The sequence below is a fragment of the Manacus candei genome, unplaced genomic scaffold (assembly GCF_025592945.1).
Source record: "Manacus candei isolate 608988 ecotype Guabito, Panama unplaced genomic scaffold, ASM2559294v1 h1tg000008l, whole genome shotgun sequence".
Taxonomy (NCBI): Eukaryota; Metazoa; Chordata; class Aves; order Passeriformes; family Pipridae; genus Manacus; species Manacus candei.
Window position 1 is genome coordinate 28,853,447 of NW_026138056.1, and position 22,587 is coordinate 28,876,033.

At 40.4% G+C, this 22,587-nt stretch overlaps 2 protein-coding genes across 8 annotated transcripts in view; one reads left to right on the forward strand and one right to left on the reverse strand.

Moving 5' to 3' along the window:
* ZC2HC1A (zinc finger C2HC-type containing 1A) overlaps window positions 1–22,587 on the forward strand; it is a 67,433-nt gene that overhangs the window by 29,436 nt on the left and 15,410 nt on the right. For 4 of the 6 annotated variants that reach the window (XR_007900294.1, XR_007900297.1, XM_051770491.1 and 1 more), the window contains exon 9: window positions 60–185. Coding sequence is in view for 4 of the 6 variants with exons in the window: in XM_051770491.1 (XP_051626451.1) it covers window positions 60–185 (126 nt within the window). In the remaining 2 variants the exon portion in view is untranslated. Of the gene's footprint in view, window positions 1–59; window positions 5,492–22,587 lie in introns of those variants that run through there. The other 2 variants (XM_051770527.1, XM_051770505.1) reach the window with 1 other exon arrangement.
* Window positions 8,737–22,491, reverse strand: IL7 (interleukin 7). 2 transcript variants are annotated; one of them, XM_051770653.1, is made up of 6 exons: window positions 19,938–22,491; window positions 16,441–16,583; window positions 12,844–12,930; window positions 11,936–12,088; window positions 10,340–10,498; window positions 8,737–10,235 (listed from the first exon to the last, which is right to left on the reverse strand). In XM_051770653.1, exons 1-5 carry the CDS (start codon window positions 19,945–19,947, stop codon window positions 10,346–10,348), a joined length of 546 nt encoding a protein of 181 aa, XP_051626613.1. In that variant the 5' UTR covers window positions 19,948–22,491; the 3' UTR covers window positions 8,737–10,235; window positions 10,340–10,345. The 2 variants fall into 2 exon arrangements, with proteins under 2 accessions (XP_051626613.1, XP_051626606.1); XM_051770646.1 differs by having other exon boundaries at window positions 8,737–10,498.

Genomic DNA, 22,587 nt, shown 5'->3' on the forward strand with positions numbered 1-22,587 from the left:
TCACATCAAGTTATACTGAACTGACTTACAGAGAATGTTCTTTATCTGGGAATTTTCAGGTCTGACGGTAAAATTGGATGTGACAGTGGAGACTGTGCATCCTCAGTCAATGGAGGAAGTTCAAAAAGCAGCGAAAGAATTTCACCTGTACACTTATCAAAGTTCTGCCATGAATGTGGAACAAAGTATCCAGTGGAGTGGGCAAAGTTTTGCTGTGAGTGTGGAATTCGAAGAATGGTTGTGTGAACATATCCTTAAAAGCAAAAAGAAAATGAGAAATTGGAAGCATCTGCTATGTACTGTTGCATGGAAAGCTAGAACACTCCAACCAGTTTGACTTCATGCTGCAAACATGTCTAAACATCATTTTGTAATTTTCTGAGTGCAATCTTCTGGTTACACAGTTTTATTTATAAATGAATATATATACTGTATATAAAAATAGTAGCTACTAAGACTGTGCCATTCAAGGAAATACTCTTTACTCTCTGTTGGAAATCTTTAAAATTAAGGTAAAGATGTGTTAAGTAATCTAGGTAGCAGAAGTAGTTCAATGTCATTTTTTTTGTAAAGCCAACTAGACAAAGGATTTTTTTAAATCACATATGCAGGGTAATACTTACCCATAGAGAACTAGCCATGAAGAACTTGGGCTTCAGAAGTTTCTCTGTGGAGGTGTTTCCTTCATCTGTGACAGTAACTTAGATGCTGTGTTCTAAGTGAAAACAACATGAGCAACTCCTTATAAATTCCAAATTAATAGTGTCAAAAGTCTGGATCTTTAAACTCTCTAACAGTAATATCCTAATTGGACTTTCCAGTTACTTCCTAGGACTTTTTAAAGAATCAACGTGAAAAGACTACCTGAGAATTTTCTTTGCATGTAAGAAGAAAGGCAAGATTTGGCTTTTCATGTTCTGTTTTTCAAGAAGAACATGTTAATATTTTTATCTATTTATAAGGGCAAATATCTTCATTTTTTTAAGTTCCTTTTGTTCAGAAATACTTGTCTTCCTCCTCCTGTGCTCCACTATGACTAGCATATCTAAAAGTGTCGTGCTTCATGTCTTTGTCTTGTTTCCAAAGGTACTGCTCATTTTTTTTCTCTTCCCTCATTTCCTGAAGGAAAGATGAAGTCTATGTTTATCCTACCTAAATGTTGAACTGTTATTTTGAAAACAGCCTTCTTGATGTATCCAATACCAAAAAAAAATTGTTCCATAAAAATGTATGTTATTATAGCAGTAAAACTTGATGTAAATAGTGACTATTTTTATTCTTATTCCTGTGAAAATAGCACAGCTTACATATGAGTGCATAGTGGAGTAGCTGTGCTTCATAGCTTTATGTGTCAATACCTGACATGGGTTTTACTGCAATTTTATGTATTCTTGGGCTCTGAACAGCAACCTCTTGAAATCAGTAACAGACTTCACATTAATTCTTGTGGAAGAAGGGTCAGACTCTGAAAGTTGTTGGGTTCACAAGCTGAATCATTTACTTTGTATCTTAATGTACTATTTTGTTTTGTGAAGTTTTGCTTTGAAGTACTTGGCACCGTCTTCATAATGCGTAAAAGAACAATCTGAAGCAACTCAACTGTGCCTTTCCTGCAGTAAATACACTCTTTTTGTGTGGAGTCTTCTTGGGAGTTTCAAACCATCACATTTTGTTAGAAATGAATACTTTCAGCTCACAAACACCATTAACATCAATTCATGTAATTTCTTTGTAGCTTATGAAAAATAGAATGTAGTGTTCCATGATAGTATTATGGTCATTGTTTGCATTCTCAAAAACTGTGATTGTTATCAATGGGGCCAATTTAGAAGAAAACATTATTGAAGAAAAATATCTTCAAAGCACATACCAGTCTTGGAGGATGAGAGATTTAAGAGTCTTGATGTAGTCACATTGCAGGCCGCAAACTATCAATATTTTAGAATTAGTTAAATGATTGTCTTACACTTTTTATACAAAATTATTTTTAGAAATTATCCTTAATTCAGTGTAGTGTTATTATAATTGGTGTAAGATGGCTGTTGAGCATGGTAAGATGGATGACTTGTAATGATAGTTAGAACTGACTAGGCCAATTTATTTTCTAAGTAGTTTAGATTCTGGGATCTCTATTGTGACATATTCATATCTGGACTTGGAAGAACTGGAATTCTGCATTCCTTTGCATAGAAAAGCTTGCTTCGGAAAAGTTGCCCTGGACTTGGGCCACAGAGATCTGCAGACTGAACTATTGCAAGCCGAGTCCATCAGCAAAGATACCAGTCCAGAATAGATTTGATCATTTAGTGAATCTACTCTGACTTGGTGAATTTTCAGTTGATTCCACTGGAAAATGCGTTTTACCACTTTCTACAAAGGGAATGTTTAATACGGCACTAATGCCTTTCAGCTTTTCCAGGAGTAATATGACTGTAGAAAAAACACATTGTTTCTCTTTTGAATTGTAGGTGGCAGGTTTCCCAGTTTCAAATCAATCCCCATACAGTTAGTGTATTTTTTGCCTTTTGAGTTGTTTGTGTAATTCTTTGCTTTCAGTGCAGCATTTAGTAAATTACTGGAGTAGCACATCATTTACTTCATTTACACTTCTATGATTTATCACAAGGACTACACAGGAGATTAACCTAAACTGAAAAAATGATTTTTAAAACTGATAGTTTAATTTGACCTTAAAAAGGTCTATGAAGCATAATTGACTGTTGACAGTAACATTGGATAATGGGGGTGTGTGTGTTTGAATCTACAGTAAATATGAGCAGACGATGAAATTATATTTGACTGTGCAGTTGGCTACTGTAGAGTGACTGTCAGAGGCCCAGTATGTTTCCTGTTTATCAAGTGGTTTTGTTACTGAATGGCATAGATTTCTGAAGTCACTGATGTTACAGACCCTAGCCTGTATTACACAAGTTATCAGCACAGATTATTGTAATTCCATCTCGGTGAAATGTTTGTAGAAAACAGCAGATTTGTTTTCATAATACCCCTGCAGAAGTGAATGTGGGGAACAAATTTGTTATATTTAAAGAAAAAGAAATGTTAAGGGAGTTGGACTTTGAATTTTGAATCTTTAGTATATTACACATGTCAAGAGTTCCCAAATTTAATTTATTAGTGATCTGAGTCCAAATCCTCTTACCCTAGGTTTCCCCACACCTTTATGCCTTGGTTTCCATGGGAGGAAAAAACATGAACTATGCACTGTCTATTTTGTAGTGAAATTTATTGATGTGATTCTTTTAATGATTCCTATACCATTGTCTGACCTTATGGCAGACTTTTCTTTTACTGTCTGCCATTATATCTTCCTAATGTGCTTACTAAGGTTCTTCCATTCATTGAAGGAAAAAAAAAAGGTAAAATTCCATTTAAAGAAATGAGGAAAAGGCTGTTTTTGAGGTTCGGCCTGAGGGAGTTTGCATTCTCATTGTACTTTTGTGATTATCTCTTATGCAAGGGACCTCTCTGTGCCAGGAATGCAGGATCATTGGAACTATGCTGATAGAAGTGCAATGGAGTTACGAAAAATAGTAGCTTCAGTAGTAAAAACAGCATAAGACTTAATCTCTATATGATGTGTCCTACACAGATTTATATTTATGCATGATACTCACACCCTAGGTAGTTTCAGAACTGGAATCCCTAAATATACAGCAATTAAAGTATGTGATAATATGGATGATAATGCCATCAGTCTCACACAGCAATGCAGGGAAGTGGGCACGGGGAGGTGCTTCACTGCCATTTCAGGTTGTAACTATGAAATGAACATTTAGGCAGAATTTTTCAAATTCGCCGAAGAGACTCGAGGAGCCCTTGAACTCCCCAGGAGTCCTTCAGCTCCCCGGAGCGAATGGGAAAACTCCACCCGAGGGTTCCCCGGATGGGAGGGTAGTGCGGCGGGGGAAGCTCTCCATGGTGCTCCAGCGTGGAGCCTCTCTCACAGTGCCAGAGCAGCAGCTGCTCAAGTGCAGACACGCATCCCGCAGGTTTTCAGGATGGTAACTCCAAATTTTAAGACCTGACCCAGTTTTTGTGTCATGGAGATTCTCTGTCATCTGCAAGAGACTACTAACTCCGAGTTCACCACCACAGCTGAGAGCGTGTGCAAAGAGAGTGGTTTCATGATGCGTGCTTACCAAATCAGTGGAAGGAAGAATGATGGCAGTATTTAAATGCTAATAAACAAGGTATGTGTCAGTGCACACTAATGTAGGCTATGTAATTAGTCTAGATATAAAATTAAGTGGTATTCTCTATGTATTGCAAAGCTCACAAAAAGTGCTGGTTTCCATCACATAGACTTTGTATATGGGCAGAGAACAAATCCGTTATGAGTGTTTTTTAATCTTGGCTGACAAATTTGTGATTTCTAAGAGCACTTTTTGCAACTTTAATTCTATCCAGTTTGACTAAGCTATGAATAATTATATGGGTTGTATGACAGGGTAGAATTTTTATCTTTGGTAAAATTGGTTTTAGTGACTCTGGTGAAAATAGTTTTTATTGCCTTTGAAGTACAGCTTATTCCAACTTGTGATCATTTTGCTGCTGGTTGGTTTGGTTGGGGCTTTTTTCCAACTTGCTGACTAAGATTTGAGTGACCTAATTGTGTTGTTGGAAGAAGTGCTAGGTAAAAGACTCTGTTAACTGTATTCAGTAGTTACTTGGTTGATATGTTCTTTGCAGTATTCACAGTATAAGAGATTACTCTTGCACGTTAGTTCGGTTTTTGTTTTGTTTTGGGTTTGGTTTTTTGGTGTTATGTCATTCCAGAATGCACATTTCTGGAGGATCCTATTTAGGCCCATTCCACTTCATCTTGCCAGAAAACAGCTTCTTCAAACTTCCTCTTAATTAGTGCTTTTTCTTCACAAAAATAATCAGTAGGGAAATCACATTTCCCCAATTTGAACATAATACTTTGAGTCAGCAAATCAAATATTCAGTTTAATATAGCTGAATATTGAACCTAAGTTCTAAATAGGAGTGCATGGTTTACCATAGTTCTTTGTTTCTGTTTGGCTTTCTGGCAGAACCATGAATGGATTTGGGTGGGATTTGTAGAGTGCTGAATATGCTATGACTGTTACAACACCTACTTTATATGATTGCTTTAATTCTTGGTGTTCATCCCTCATATGACACTTAATATGTTTATCTTTGTAAGTTTATTTATTGATGTTCCATGTTTTTAAACAATGTGTTCATTCATGTGTTTGAGGTGATTCATTTTGTCAGCGTTGCATTTATTATGTTTGCCTTACCCCTCAGTGCATTAAATATTTGTGTATGCGACCGTCCGGGGGGGGGTTTTTTGCCAGAATTCCTGGGTTTGTTTGCATTTTATTCAGTACATTTTGTTTATTTTAAAGTGTCAGTTCTGTTTTAATTAATAAATGTAAATCAGCACCTAATGCTAATTTGCCACTTGTTAACAATAAAGCAAATATGCTAATAAAACCTTTTGTGATGCACAAATTTTTGTAGTGAAATGCGATATTGTCTTAAATGACATAACGTAGGGGTAGGTGATATAATTTCAGCCTTATTCAAGTACACCAGACCTGATATGAGGACCATCCACTGTCTTCTGCTGGTAGCTGGGAGTGAGCCGCTTAGTTGTTATTTTCAAAGAATAGGGTTTTTAAATTTACTGGTGAGATGAGACTTGGATGAATAGAAACAAATTCCTCTTTTCATTACTCTCAATGAGTTCCTCTTATTGAGCTCTTTTGTTTATTTGGAGAGAGATGGATTTGAAACGTAGACTACTCAGTGGAAAAGGAATTATCTGGGTGGATGCAGCCTAGGAGTTGTGGTCAATGGCTCCCTATTCAGGTGGAGGCCAGTAACAAGTGGTGTCCCTCAGGACTCTTGTTTTGGGACTGGTGCTCTCTAATATGTTTGTCAGTGACACAGACAATGGGATCAAGTGCACCCTCATCAGGTTTGCAGATGACACCAAACTGAGTGGTGCAGTTGATGACACAAGAGGAGGAAGGGATGCCATCCAGCGAAACCTGGGCAAACTTGAGAATTGGGCCCAGAGGAACCCAGTGAGGTTCAACAAGTCCAAGTGCAAGATGCTGCACCTGGGTCGGGACAATCCCAGACGTAAACACAGACTGTGAGAAGAAGTCATTGAGAGCAGCCCTGCCAAGAAGCGCTTGGGGGTCCTTGTGGATGAAAAGCTGGACATCAGCCAGCAACGTGCGCTTGCATTCCAGAAAACCAGCCACGTCCTGGGCTGCATCAAAAGAAGTGTGGCCTGCCATTCAGTGTGCAGAGTACTGCATCCAGCTCTGGGGCCCACAACATAAAAAGCACATGAACCTGTGCAGTGAGTCCAAAGGGCCACAGATATGATCAGAGGGCTGGAACACCTCTCCTTTGAAGACAAGCTGAAGGAGCTGGGTTGTTCAGCCTGGAGAAGAGAAGGCTTTGGGGAGACCTCATTGTGGCCTTCCAGTACCTAAAGGGTGTTTACAAAAAAGGTGAAGAGGGACTTTTTGCGAGGGCCTGTGGCAGGACATAGGGGAATGGTTCTAAAGAGAAAGGAGAGATTTAGATTAAATGTTAGGAGGAAGTTCTTTACTGTGAGATTGGTAAGGCACCAGAACAGGTTGCCCAGAGAAGTTGTGGATGCCCCATCCCTGGAAGTGTTCAAGGCCAGGCCAGGCTGGATGGGGCTTTAAGCAACCTGGTCCAGTGAGTACCATCCCTGCCCATGGCAGGGGGGATGGAACTAGATGATCTTTAAGGTCCCTTACAAACCTGTCTGTGATTCTATGACGTTCTGTGATTCACCATATCTGCTTTGGAGGAAGGCAGATACATTTTCCCTTCATTTTTTATGAAATTCATTTATGTGCCAGGAGTCTGCAAAATTTGTTGTCGCTGCTGAGATTCTATGATAATTGTCATGTTGCCTTCCTCTTTATTCTGGTTCACCATGCACATTTTAATCAGCAGGAAGAAAAACAATAGCTTCCCAGAAATTCTAGGTATTTCTAAATCATGGTTTTGTTCTACTCATATTACTACTTTGCTGTGGCCAAATAAATAAATAAACACATAAATGAAAGTGGTAGTGCGGTAGGCGTGGTGGTGATAATACTATGCAAGTTTTTCCTTTGCCCATTCCTGCAAAGCAGTTTATTGCCATATTTGTAATTCCAGGAGAGACCAGAGGAGGTTCTCATCACTCTCTACAACTACATGAAAGGAGGTTGTAGCCAGGTGGGCATTGGTCTCTTTTCCCAGGCAACTATCGGCAAGACAAGAGGGCATGGTCTCAAGTTGTGCCAGGGGAGGTTTAGGTTAGATATTAGAAAGAATTTCTTTACCGAGAGGGTGGTCAGACATTGGAATGGGCTGCCCAGGGAAGCAGTGAATTGTCCGTCCCTGGAGATTTTTAAAAAGAGACTGCATGTGGCACTTAGTGCCATGGCCTAGTAACCGCAGTGGTAGTGGATCAAGGGTTGGACTTGATCTCTGAGGTCCCTTCCAACCCAGCTGATTCTATGATTCAAATAGAAGAGAACAAAGAGTACAAGTCAGTGCATTTAGCAGTTAGTGTTTGCATGTAAATGGTGACTCAAGAAGTTTGGCAACAAGAATCAGACAGGCAGGATATTTATTAAGAGAAGTAATCACAAAAAAATCCATGATTTCTTAATCACTCAGTTTAAATTTCTGTTCTGAATCTACCCTTGGTCTTTCCTCCACATTAGTCCTGAAACTGCTTTATTTGCCTCAAGTTTTAAGTTGTGGGCTGCTGCTTAAGTCATTTAAGCTGACTTAACTTTTGATTTTGTAGTAGCTATTGCTGCATGTGTGTTTTTGTTTTAATTCACACTGCTGTTTTCTTGCCAAGTGGTTATTAGGAAATAAATCTTGGCTTTCAACTGTTCCTAAATTTCCAAAGAAAACCAAAACCACTGTTCTTCAGTCTCAGAGACCACTTGAATCCTCAATCTCCTGGGTTGTCTTTCTGTCCCTTTAGAGGAAGGGATTTCCAGAGAAGTCCTTGCAATAGGGGTTACATTCATTTATCTGCAGTATGATAGTCGGAAATATTTCCCTTCCCCATTACATAAAAGATTTATGAGTTGGCTTTGGATTTTTTAAGTGTTTGGAGTTAAAGTTGCAATCTCTTACATGAAGAGCTAAAGAGAATATGTGAAAGTCTCAATCACAGTTTTACAAAGTTATCACTCCTACCTCACTGTCACCATAAATAGATGGGGGCTGGAGGGGTTTGTGATGAGTTAACCTTGGCTGGATGCCATGTGCCCACCAAATCACTCTATCACTCCCCTTCCTGGCTAGACAAGGGAGAGAAAATAAGATGAAAAATGACTGGTGGATTGAGATAAAGCAGTTTACTAAAACAGAAGCGAAAGTTTGCATGTGTACAAGCAAGGAAAGAAAAAAGATTTATTCAGCAAGTGATATTCAGCCACTTCCCGGGAAGCAGGGCTTCAGCACCTGTAGTGGTGCTCCAGAAGGAAAACCTCGTAAATAACAAATGCCCCCCCCCCTCCTTCCCTTGGCTTTTATACCTGAGCTGATGCCATATGGTATGGAATATCATTTTGGCTAATTTGGGTCAGCTGGCCTGGTTGTGTCCCCTCCCAGGATCTTGCCCACCTCCACACCCTTCATGGGCAGGGGAAATGTCAAAAGACAGCACTGATGGTGTGCCAGCTTTGCTCAGCAGTAGCCAAAACAGTGGTGTGCTATCAGCATCTTTCTAGCTACCAATGCAGAGCACAGCACTGTGAGGGCTGCTATGGGAAAATGAACTCCATCTCAGCCAGACCCAATAGAGGGGTGTATTGCAGGGAAGCATGACATGTTTGCTTTGCTCTTAACCTCTTCCCTCACGGATTCAGTACAACAGTCTTATGCCAGTTAAATACATAAGGCTAAGTGCTGTTTCCAGTCAACTGAACAGTTTGAAGTATATCCCACCATTTTTTCAGGTGTTTGTTCTGAATACCAAAATTTTCTCAGAGTAGTTCTGCAGAAAGATGCTTTTAGCACAGATAAAACTGTTATATATTGGTTTACTGTGAAACAGGAAACAACAGGCTGGCTTAGCTAAAGCTTTCCCAAAGGATTTAGTCCGGGGCAGGTGGCTGGTATGGAAATGTTTGCCTAAACTGGCCAGGTTACAAGCAGCTAAGAAACAGGTATTTTAAGAGGGGAAGTACCCAACAGCTGGAAGTTACATTACCAGCTGTGCTTTTAATGACTGGCTGTGAAAAAAAGCTAAAAATGGAGTAGTGACGGTCAAAAACCGAACAGCCCAATTCCATATAAGACAAATATTTTATTACCAAAGGAGTTATAATATCAAAGTAAGAAACTGCAAAAGAGTTATAAACAACTATAAAAATACTTATATTTATCCAAAATTAAATATGAACACTTTATTAGTTAAATGCCAATATATTATTCTCTGACAATATTCACACATTTTAATTCATGGTTGTCTAACATCTTAAAACACGTTATATAAAATAATTGCATATAACAAATCACAATCCGAAGCTAAGAAATTCTAGCTCCTCCTGCAGCTAACTATGGGTTAACCAAATTCATAGGACTAGTGCTGCTAGTCAGCTGAACAAACTTACATTCAAGCCTCTCCTCTTTTGCCTTCCATAGGACTTGCTGTCTTGCCTCTACTTCAGAGAGCAGAAGCATGCTACATCTCTCAGAAATCAGTACCCTTTCTAAGTTTTTCAAAAAGTTGACTTCTTCCCTGCTCTTTCCAAACCCAAATAAGTTAGCAGACCATTTGACCTACACTGAAAACACTTCTATGTCAGCAGAACATACTCAAGATTAGCTGCTGCTTTGATAGATTGTTACTTTTGGATCTTGATGAGTTTTACATAGGTATAAGGAAACCAGCTACTTTTCCATACTGTTTTCTTCACCTGCAGCTTCTAAGATGATTTTATAAATTGCAGTAGACATGTAAATAGATTGCTTTCATGTGATGGTATTATAAAGTTACTTGAAAAATCAGAATATTCAAAGTAGTTTCCAGAGCACAAAGGTGGGACACAGCCTTCTGTAGAGTTCTTTGTTTCACATGCTGGTCTTTTATTTCCACTTCTTGGACTTCAGCAGCTTGTTCAGTCGTTTCTGCTTATTCCATCTCCAGGAACAAGGTACAGTAGCTTTCCATCAGAATTCTGGCATAAAGTGTTTATATAAGCGAGCAAGGTTACTTGAAGAATGCATATAAAATGCAAAGGTACCAAGTAATGCCACTTCAAAAGAAAAGAATAGGATTCACCTGGAATCACCTGGAAATTATTTTTTCAAATTTATTCCAGCAGGATCTAAGGCTAGATATATTTTCTTTCAGTTCACAAACTTCTTGGTTACATTTCTTTCTGGACTGTTCACCTGTCTCTGTATCTTCTTTACCAAATACATTTACATGTGGACAAATCTGAAAAAGAACAGATTGTATTGTTAATTGAGGACTGCTTATTGTATTCCTACGGGCATCTTTTAAAACAAATCCATTCCATTACATTTCAATAAATAATGCCGGTACCATGCATGGTAAGCCAGAAAGCTGGGCTGCTCACAAAGCAAACCATGGCAGTACAGCCTGCATCACCCTGATGTTCTCACTCTGAAGAGAGCCCTGCTGCCACCCCTGCCCATGGGACTGGGAGAACATGGCTTTAACACACAGCAAACTAGGACAGCTGAAACCAGTGTGTCCAACTGAGATCATGTATGTCCTCTATCAGTGATTTAAAATTTATCCTCCGTTATCTGAAGGACTGGGAAAATAAAGCCAATTAAATTGTGAGCCAAACTTTGACTGCATGTGTTGAGACTGGTGTAACAAGACAGACTTGTTCTAGGGGCTGGTGCTGTGGCCTAGTATTCAAGATCTTAACCAAAAAAAACTACTGTGGTTCCTTTTTCATATTTAATGGCTACTCATAATTTTATACTAAATTATTTTAATTGGTCTTCAAAATAAAAACAGGCATCCATGAGGTTAGGTAGAAGTTGCAAGGGTGACACTCTGACTTTATGACTTTGACTGGGATACCTTTTAAAGTAAGGCAAACAGTGGATTCAGCACAGGTGACTAAGCAGATCATCCAACATTACTTTGAAGATCTGGTCCCAGATTATAAGGGTCTCTCCATTTCAGTGAGTAAAAGAATGAGTTAAATGCAGCCTTCAATCCAACTATTTAAGCATTATATCCTATGGTGCCTATGTGGAAACTTTTTGATGTTGGTTAATATTTTTGTGTTCAATAGGCAACATTGAGCCACACTTAAAAGAACAGTCCTCCTTTACTAAGGTAGCCTGTAGATAATTGTGCTACGTTTGAGTGACACATTAAAAAGAAGATTCTGCCAATGGCTAAAAATCCAATTATTATCATGCCTAACTGTTCTTATTGAATTTGAGATACTGTAGTTAAAATAAAGACCAAAGAGATTATGGAAAAGAGACAAACTCCCCCCTAACTGTTAAAACAAACCAGATTAAACATTACTCTTAGGGTAGAACCCCAATGAGAAGTAACAACTATGATTTTATACACTGGAGAAGCTAAACACCTTCTTTGCACAAGTCTGGCCTTTGTCTTTTACTGGAGAATTAACTCAGGTATTTCAGTACTGAACCACAGTAGATATCTTCACCATAGAATTCCAGAGGATTGTTTTACTTAGTCTTTGCACTGGGCTTAATGTCTATGATAAGACATGTGCTATACAGAGCAAAATTCCTCTTGCATATAACGTGTATGGCAGTTGTACCTTTGAGAGGTAGATGTGAGAGTCTGTGTTGAATAGCTCTAAGCAATAAGTCAAATAGGTAAAATAAACTGTAGAACATCATTACCACTTACTTTTTCTTTTCTGTGTCCTTCACATTTGCACTTCAGAACCTGTAATGTCCCACATGAGACGAATGCTGCTTTCCATCTAAAGGCTTTGCTGATTTTTTGCTTATGAAAGAATCTGAGCATGTTGCATGCCATGCTCTGTAGTGATTCTATTTCCTGTAAAGGGAGAAAGAAGAATATGTCCTGAAAGGTCTGCACCATTGATTCTTTGCAATGTTGGTTTGTCTTAAAAAAAAAAACCCTCCATCAATTTCCATTAGTTTCTTTAGCTTTCATAGTGCTAATCTTTTCCAATAAAACACATAAGTACTCTAATGTACCTGCCATGTCTTCAAAATATTTAAAGAAGCAATTTGTAGTAGTAATAATAATAGCATAAGGATGTTAGGGAGAAATCACAGCCATAATGTAATCAATTGAGGCTGTTAGGAAAACAGGAAGTGATTTTTGGAGTTAGTCCTATCAAGTCATGATAAAATCTGCAGCAACAGCTGACAGTTGTGATTTCTACCATTTGAGATGTGCCCAAACTATTATTTAAAGCTTTCAGATCTGAAGTGGAAAGCTTAGCAAATAAAAGTTTCTGTAGAAAAATAAAAACAGAGGTTGGGAAATTTTAATGTTTAATTCCATTTCCATTGTACTATTTGTACAGAAAAATCTTTATAGTAGAAAAAAAAAAATCCACATTTCTTGGATATGGAATTGCTTAATATTTTAATTTTAAAAATATCAGTTTTCTTCACAAATTCTGTGATTCCAGAGTCAAAAAAAAGAACAACCTGAAATATTATGATTTGACTATTAAAAGGCTATATTACTCTCTATCACAATATTTTTTTCAGGGACTGGAGTGTACAGAGAACTCATTTGATTTTATACTCTCTAAATTCTAAGAAGTTAAATTTTACCTGAGTATCATTGCAGAAAAACACTTTGATATTTTCGAGGTTTTTGTTCTTGCAGCACCTGTCACGATTCTGAGCAGATATATTTACCTGTAAAATATCGTATATGTTTAGACATGGAAGTACTTTTAATCAAGTGAGGAAGTTTTCTGCCTAACAGCCAGTGATGTCAACAGTAAATCGTTCTGTAGCATCTCCTCAGTCAGGGTAGCAGTGTTAGTGTACAATTCTGAGCTCTTCCTCAGCAAGCAGGAAAATAAACCCCCAATCCAGCTACACTGTCTAAAGGTATTCACAGAATCACACAGAATCACAAAATGGCCAAGGCTGGAAGGAGCCCATCTGGTCCCATGCCCCTGATGAGACAGGGCCCCTAGAGCCGGTTGCCTAGGACCACGTCCAGATGGGGTTTGAATATCAACAAGGATGTAGACTCCCTTGGGAACTTGTGCCAGTGCTCACTCACCCTCATAATGAAAAGTATTTTCTGATGTTCAGAGGGAACCACTTGTGTTTCTGTTTTTGCCCACTGCCCCTTGTCCTATTCCTGGGCACCACTGAGAAGAACCTGTCTCTGTACCCTTTGCCCCCTCTCTTCAGGTATTTATACACATTAATGAGATCGCCCTAAGCCTTCTCTTCTCCAGGCTGAACAGTCCCAGCTCTCAGCCTTTCTTTATTAGACAGATGCTCCAGTCTGTTCATTGTCTTCACGGCTTTTTGCTGGACTTTCTCCAGTAGCTCCTTATTTCTCTTGTATGGGGAAGCCCAGAACTGGACATAAATCTGTTAAACTTAAATCTTCATATTCTATCAAATTACTTTGCTCTTCGGCAATTTTGAAACATACAGCAATGTTTAAATCTTAAATCTCTTGAATTTTAACATTGAATACATTAAATACAATGTTTGTCAATGTTCATCTCCATAATATATGACCCAGGCTCTAAACAGCTACAGCACACACTTTGCTATGTACTAACAGAATATGGCTTAAGCAATATCACTTGCTCCTTTTGTGTGACTATAATCTTTATCAATGGTTTAATCTCTGCTGGTTTTTTCTTTTACTTTCACACTTGTCATCAAGATGTCAATGGAACCCAACTCAACAAAAGCTTTGTTTTCTTCTTCAGCCTGTATCCATATAACCCAACGCAACCAGAAAGGCTTTGAAAAAGGCAGCTCATGACAATACTGTGTTAGATCTCCTCACTTAGGCGTCTATATGAACACATTAGACAACTTAATTCCTGAAGTTTTTATGTATATTTTCATGTAACAGTGTCTATATTTTAGAAGGTCACCCAAGATAAATAGAATTTCATCCAGGAAGTGTTTTCAAAACCAAGACTTTAGGGAGTCAAATATTGACTGGAAAATCAAAAAAAACCCAATAAAATCAAACAAAAAAAGCCAAACCAACAACATTTGGAAGCTAATCTATTTTGGAAGCATGTCTTTGCTTGCACCACAACAGAGTGAAGTTTTGCTGCAGTCACACAGCACCAAAAGTTATTAAAAAATAATTAATTGCACAAATAAATAAATAACCAAATAAGTAATCAGCCTGAAACCTATATATCTACAACTTCAGTTGCTAACTGCTATGGGATTTACCCATTCCCACTGGCTTCCTCAGATCACCTTTAGTATAACACACAGTAACCACTTATGAAGACAGTTTATTGGCTGTGACTAAACCAACCTAAGGGAAATCTGGACCTCAGAAAAGCCATTAGTGAAAATTAAATTACCTTACAGAGATCTACTATGTAACCCACTAGTAATCCCCATAACTGCTTCAAACATCAGGATGAGGGACTGAAAGCTATTGACTTTGGCTCTGCAATTGTAAGGAAGTGCCTAGTGGGCAGTTGCTATCACCCACACAGCACTGACTTTACATATAAGACAAATGAATCTCTCTTAAACTGGGAAAAATAAAGATAGAAAAATGAAGAAACTTGCACAGTAGTTACTGGTACATGCCTGTTCTAGGAAGTAAAAGCTTCAGAATTCAGTACATTCCCATTAGTTTCACAAACATTAATTCATTATTTATTTATTTATTTTCATAACTTTTCATTTTCATACAGTCTCCTAAAACACTCCATGTCTTAAAAAAAGCCTCCATAATATTTATTAAAAAATTACAATTAAAAAAAAGAAAAGATAAGTACTTTCAAAATGTACCTGGAAGAATGGCATTGTTCCATTCAAATCCTTGATGACATCATAAGGCACCAACTGCATCGAGCTCTATCCTACAATTGGGCAGTGGCAAACCATTGCCACCTCCAGCCTCCCTGACCCTGCAGTTTGAGTGGAGCTGGGATGCACCTCATGCCTCTCCACCACAGGAAGACAGCAAGATCTGCTTCCCAAAGGCTCTTATTTCTGTCATGTTATTTTCTCTGATAGGTCAGCTATCCTGTAACTGCTCACCAAGAGGGTTTATTTTTTGTTCTGTAGGAGATACTTGTCTTTGTCAGCAGTAAGACAACAAACTGAAGGGAAGAGTTGTGTATTCTAATATGACCATGAATATTTTCTCCAACTTTGGTGCCTTGTTCAGGGTAAGGTCACTTATCTACAGAGAAGTACCTTTCTCTCTTCATAATCTCAACAAACACAACATGATCAGAATGTTAAATGATCATTCTCTGACCCTAGAAGTATTTTGTTTCCAGATGAGGGATGATGTGTCTTGGTAGAGGAAGGCTGGAAACCACTGGCATAGTGCTCTGAAGAATAGTGGTGGACCGTAAGTGTGAAGAAATACAGTGGCTTCTGATTTCACCTTTGGAAAAGCACTGTATACAATTTTGGATTTTGTGCAAACACATCTTGGTTTAAGACTGCAACAGAATTCTCACTGAGTGACAACCTGTCAGAAAAAATCCCATTTTCATGGAAATGGCTCTGCTAATCCAATTATGGTGTTTTCTCCCATGAAAATCTTGACAGATGAATGTAATTGTTAATAAATAATTCATGAAGAACAGTTGGAAAGTAGGTTTTGGGCACAGATTGGTAAACTGTTATGATACTGTTTTGCCAGTTTAGAAAAGTTCATTCTTTGTTGGCTAAATAAGATTATTAATAAGTAAAATAAAAAGGAACTTTTATTTTCATATGAATTTTGTGCCTCTATGCATTTGTTTTCAATGGACAACATAAAACTTCAGTCAAGAAGTCTACAATTAGTAGAACAAATTACAAGTTGTGTAATGTTTTCTTCTTTTGATAAAAACATACAAACAGAAGTAGTCATGAAATTACTTTAGAAAAGAGTACCTTTTAATTCAATATATCATGCTATTTATGGCCAAATGGTGCATGTGTCTCACTACATGATGCACAGGCACAAATACCTGTATCACAGTGTTCGTACATGCAAATAGGCAGCATCCACAGATTTCAGAGATTTTAGAGAGACTAAATTGTCACACCCCCTCAAATAAAGCCACTATTCTAGGATAACATGTGGTTTTAAATTGGTCTTTTCTTGTGTGTTAATGTTAGAGCTTTTATTAATGTTTTCTATCATCTAAAAATAATCAACATTTTTTTGAAAGCCCAAGAGCTATTACCTACCAGCTCATTGATGTCGTGAATTAGTATGTTCTCATACTTCACATGGATTTCAGTTGTTTTATTTTCCATTGTGCAACTAGATGAATTCACTGGAGACAGAACAAGGAGCAGTGGCAGAACTGGAAGAGTAGATCTAAAAAAGGCTGGATTACAAGAAGAACAGTTAAATATACATTAAATGCCCCAGAGTGTATGTTTTATTTACAAATACATTCTGTAATCTCTTGAAATAGTTTAAAAGGGATATTCATACCAACAAATGACTAATCCTTCCTTGAGAGAAGGATTCTGCTCCAGATTAAGACACTGTTTGGGTGTCCAAACTCCCTCATACTCCAAGATGATTCAGCCAGCATTAGTAAGAGGATAAAACTACTGAGCTGACCAGCAACTTGGTGACTGCTTGGGCTGAATTCATCTCCAGGCTTCACTGCAAGCATTGGCAAGGTCTCTCCATTGACCATAACCGGCCCATAACCAACCCATAACCACCTCAGGCATATGTAGACAAGTTAAGTGTCTTAGTCGAATAAGTTTAGACGTCCAAGTGTCTTAACCTGCAGCTGAATCTCATCCTGACTGTCTATTTTTCATTTGATAAATTCTACAAATCCCCATGAACACATCTTTACATCAAAGGCGTGTTTAAAAACATTTTCAGGCTGACCAAATGTACGAAGCCATACTAATGGCGATAACATGAGAGCACAACTTTCTCTTTTTGCAATGTTTTGGAACAAATCTCGCTGCCCCCCTCTTTGTTTCTCCCTTCAGTGTACTGTCTGGCTTTGCTCAGACCCCTGGTCTTCTGTCTTTGGATGACATCCAGGAAAACATGAGTTCTGTGAGGGTAGGCTGAGAGAAAAGACCAAAATATCAAAAGACCCCAAAGCGACTGACAGGGTAACAGAAGGTTGCAGGTGACTGACCTGGTACATGGAATGAAGGACTAGGTACATCGGGAAGCTCATAACTGGACTCTGGTCTACAGCTCAACTAGCTAGGATGATGCTTAAATGGAAGGTTTTGAAAAAAGGCAAAGCTAGAAATTTCTGATGGGGGACTAGTGAAGATCACAACAGATTGCTGGACTAGTACAAGCTGTTTCTGCCCATCTCTGCTACTGAGTAAGAAGGACAACTGCATAAGGAGTAACTATGGGGTAGGAGCCAGGAAAGGAAGAAGGGATGCCCTGACCCTTGCTGCTACTTTTCTTCCTCTATGGTGAGGATGGGCTGTTGGGTACAGCCAGCCCTGCACTCAAGAGATGGAAACCTCTGGATCTGGGCGTCACTAGCAATCACAATCTCAGAGAGAAATCTTCAACAACTAAGAAGAAAGCAATGAAACTTGAGCATAATTTTTGCTGACCCACCTAACTTCTGTGACGCAAGAACCCCAAGACACACCACATGCTCCCAGCCATTAAAACAAACAGTCTGTTACAGCCCATCCCAGCCAACTCCAAACACAGAGTTTGAGAGAAGAAAGCATACCACTTTTCCTGACTACGAAAACCTTGTTTTTCTGATAGATTGCTTGTGAACACGCTGTGATGTACACCTCCGTCCTAGAAAAAGGACTGGAAAAGTTTTACACGTACAAGCTAAATCACAGAATTCTTCTTGTGGCAAGCTGCCAAATTTTAATGGGAAATTTGATGGATTGAAAACCAAATTTTCTGACCTTTTCAATATACTGATCAATGGAGGTCTATTAGTTTCTCAAAAAAAAAAATCTAACCTGAAAAGCTAAGTGGATCTTAAATGGATCCTACATGTATAAATATAAAAACCATGTAAGGCGACTCTATTATGATCTTCAAGATCCAAGTGGACACACCTGACTTCTACTTTGTAAATCTCTATGCTAACTATAACTGTGTTGAGCAAATTATCCATTTGAAGGACTAAGACTTAACATTTTAAGAGATGTTTAAAAACATGCAAGAACTCAATTACAGGACATTTTTCCAATCTCCATTGCACCTCTTGATTCCAGTGCAAAAAAAAAGAACTGCAATGCTAGTTTGCATTGTAGCAGTAATACAAGCAACTTGGATATGCTGCTTCACAAACATGCTTCAAGAGACAAAAATAACAATCTTCTAATTTAAAACCAATCTAACTGACTCCATCACTTAAAATTTGGTTTGTTCAGCAACAAGTGGAGACAACAGGTGAAAACCGCAAGGTCACTTTTATTTCTTTATTTTTACTTTCTCTGTATTGTACAGATTGTGGGCCTTTTTTAAAATGAGGAAATTACAGAATCAAGGCAGATAGTGAGTTGCACACTTGTGAAGTCCCTTAAGCCTTTGCAGGACCAGGATCGAATCTGTTCAGACATTTCTGAATGAGTCCTCTGGAAGAACCATTAGACAAGTGTCATAAAAAGTTCTGGGAGCTTTACACTGAAAATCGAAAAGGATTTTCTTAAAGTTAGGTAACTTCAAAAGAAGAAGAATTTATAGCACTCCATATGACCAGCACTTCAAAAGAAAGAGAATCTGTATTACTGGTAATACCCCATCTTTTCAGTAAACTCCCAGAAACTCCTAAGTCATATCTGGAAAGCCCCAAAAATTCTCCCAGAAAAGACTTAGTATTCCAGTATTTCCAAATAATTGGAAAAACCCTCTTGGATTTTTAATTTTAAAAAACCCTCCTGTGCATGCAGCCCGAGGCGCGCCCCCGGCCACACGCAGCGGAATCCCCGCAGCAGCCCCGGTCCGCCACAACCCACCCTCGCCTCGACGGGCGGCACCCTCTGCCCCTGGACCCGCTCCGCAGCCCGCAGTCCCCGGGCAGCGGGTCGCTGCCAGCTGTTCTCCGTCTGCCCCCCTGAACCCGTGCTCAGGGGCGGGCGGGCGCTCCGCGAGTGAGACCCGAGGGCAAAGCACGGCCGGCGCTGCGCGGCACCTGCTTCGGGCGCGCCCACGGGGCGGCAGGTGCCCACAGCGAGGCAGATGCCCACAGGGAAGCTGGTGCCTCCAGCGAAGCTGGTGCCCACAGGGTGGCAGATGCCCACAGCGAGGCAGGTGGCCACAGGGAAGCTGGTGCCCGCGGTGGGTGCAGCGAGGACCGGCGCGGGGTAATGCTTCCCGCAGCTCCCCCGCCCCGCGCCGTCCCGCTGCCTCTGCCACTCCCGAGCTCCGCTTCCCGGCAGCAGGCGGGATGGGAACCGGACGCTTTTACTTTCATTCTACGGGGAAAACTGAAATAAAAAGCAAAACTGGGAATTTCCCTGACCGTCACCATGAGTTTAAAAGGCACCGGGCGGCACTGCGCCAGCAGAGCAGGCGAGGCGGCGCGGAGACAGCGGAGCCGGTGAGGAGCCAGCGCGGCCGGGGGTGCGGAGCGGCGCGGAGCAGCGCGGCGGAGCCCAGCCCATGCCAGCCCAGCGCGGGAGGCAGGTGGAGCGGGGCTCCCGTGGAGCGGGCTCTTCCCGCCGCCGCCTTCGGAGCGGAGCGGTGCGGTGCGGGGCTCGCTCCTTACCATGGAACATGGTCCGCGGGGAGGATGTCAGGGAGCTGCGCCGACGGCTCCGCGGTCATGGTGGCGGCGCCGTGTCGCCCATGACGCCCGCAGCCCGCGGAGCGCCGCGCAGGGGCCGAGAGGGGCCGCGGCGGCCGGGCGGGGCTCAGCAGCCCCCGGCCGCCCGCCCGCCGAGCGGGGTCGCGGCGCTGTCAGAGGCGGCGGCGGGACGGCCGGGCTTTGCCTTTCCCATGGGGCTCCGCCGGCCGCAGGTACTTTCACTTTCTGCTCCGCCGCGGCGGAGCTGCCCGCGGCTCGGCGGGCGGCGGTCCGGCCGCCGGGGCTGGAGGCATCCCCGCTCCGCTGCCGCAGGGTCGGGAGCGCCCGGGACGGGCGTCGCGGAGCGGCTGTGGCGGGGCCGAGCCGTGCCGGCGGGGTTACATAGAGCCCCGGCTACACGCCCAGTGCCGTGTGTGCGGCCAGGGAGGGAAGGATGGACCTTGGCAGTGCGCGTGGAAAGATCCGCTCATACGCGGGGAGGATATCCTAAAAAAAAAAAAAAAACACACACACAACACCACTCCGTGTTGTGGAGTCGCTCTTTTGCAGGAGAGGCTTGGTCTGAGAGGTGCTGCGCTGCCCCGTCGCTCCCTCAGCTGCCCTTGGGTGGGTTGTGGGAGGCGCGACTGCCAAGAGGGCTCCGTGTCAGTTCAAGGGTTACTGCAGGCTTTTGGCACGGGGTCAGAAGCGGAAGGTGGATGTTTTTTTTCGGAGTTCTTCGTGTTATCCCTCCCCCCCCACCCTCCCGGCGGCAGTTTATCGTGAGAAATATGAAAGGATTAAGAAAGGGTGGTGAATGGCTCAGGAAGGTGTTTTTCTGTTCCTGCTCTGCGTGAGCACAGAGAGCTAATTCCATAATCCTGCTCCCTTCTCATTAGAGTGCTTTTCTGAGGGAGGGAGTAGATATTGGAGTGTGAATATCAAGGAGCAAATCTATCAAGGAGCTCAGGATAGTTTCCTCCCATTCTCTCTCATTGAAGTTGTGCCACTTCATTCTTCTGTGAGGAAATACTTAGTCCTCTTTATTGACTCTGAATTATACTCTGCTTTGGATTGGCTATACAGTTCTCATGAGTTTTTCTTTGGCAAAATTAGTGAATCTTTCTTCAGAAGTATTCTGTCAAGATTCAAAAAGGAGATGGTTTTCCCACCCCTTCAGCTTTGAGCTGGTTGACTTTACTAATAATTGCACATCACTACCATAATACTCAGGCAAAGAATAATGATTGATGTCAACACAGCTCCATACAAGGAGCAAGCACATGTCATTGCTTGTTCCCTTAATGAGTGTGAGGTTGGATGTGATGGATTGTTCAGATCTTGAATCTGGAAAGGATTTCAACTCACTAATAGGAAAATGATCTAGTTCTTACTGTGTCTTAAGTTGTCACTTTTTTTTTCATTGATTGTTTTCTTTTTTGTCTTCTGTCAAATATTGTCTGAAAACATCCCTCTGTATATTTGAATTTGCTGCCATGTGCAGGTCAGAAAATGCCACAGGACTCTTGGAGGGGATTTGTACCCAGTGTAATCCAAGCAAATTTATCTGTTTCTAGGGTCCAGCACTTAGAGACTTGCACTTTCAATTTTTCAAATGTTTTGAAAAAGCTGCACTATAAAACTCCAGTCATACAAAACCCCCCAAAATCAGCTTTCCTTCTGGCAAGTAGTTCTTCCAATTTCTTATGACAGTACATGTGTACTCACAAAATGAGGTAGTTTATGCAGATGTTAGTAAATTGTCATGGTGTAAAATATAAAGGAAAACTTCTTTAGCTGCTTTGCTTATGTTACTTTCCTGGCTGAAACATCAGGAAAACTGATATTTACTTCAATTTTTTTTTTAAATAATGTGATTGATGCAAGAAGTCAGTGTAGCAGCTTTACACATTAATGGAAACATGACTCTGAAAGGTGCTGGAGTCTTAGAAGGAATTTTGCTCTCTTCTTCAGTAGTGGCAGAGTCTTTTTTTTTTTTTTTTTTAGGATGAAAAGTCTGTTAAATGTATAGGAAACTTTTTCTTCAGTCAAAGTGAAGTTGACTGAAGATAGTTGGTGTGATCTTTACTTTGCCCATATCGTGTATTTGGATCCCAATCAATCCCTCTTACATGACCTAACCCTGGACTGTGGCATAAACTTGTGATATAGACATTACTTGATATATTTGTATGTAGAGGGTGATAAAATATTCAAGCTTTTTTTGTGACTTTTATGTGCTTTAAAAAATATTTTGAATCACTATATGCACTTTGTTTTCAAAGTACTTCTTTTAGTGATTTAGCAATGTTTTTTTCCTGAAAAGGTTACCTGCAGAGCAATAAAATTCAAGTGTTTAGGAGAATATGTTACGCAGATGTAATTGCATATTTTTTAAAGGAAAAATAGATGTAATATTAGAAGAATTAATATAAAACCAATTATGTGAATATCATCTTAACAATACGTTTTTATCAAGAAATCGTGAAAGGACTCCTGAAGATATAAAAGTTTATCCCATCTGAGACTCACCTTGTTTAAATGACTGGTATCAATTTGCCCATTTTGGAAAACATAGTTGGTGCTGAACTGTAAATAGAGGCCTCTCCCTCTGGAGTTGAATTAAGCTGTG

What these genes read in the sequence shown, in the direction of transcription:
- IL7 (XM_051770653.1), bottom strand. An exon ending in TTCACGACATCAATGAGCTG is followed by an intron (nt 12,931 to 16,440) that starts GTAGGTAATAGC and finishes GATATTTTACAG; the next exon opens with GTAAATATATCTGCTCAGAA. An exon ending in TTTTCTGCAATGATACTCAG is followed by an intron (nt 12,089 to 12,843) that starts GTAAAATTTAAC and finishes CTCCCTTTACAG; the next exon opens with GAAATAGAATCACTACAGAG.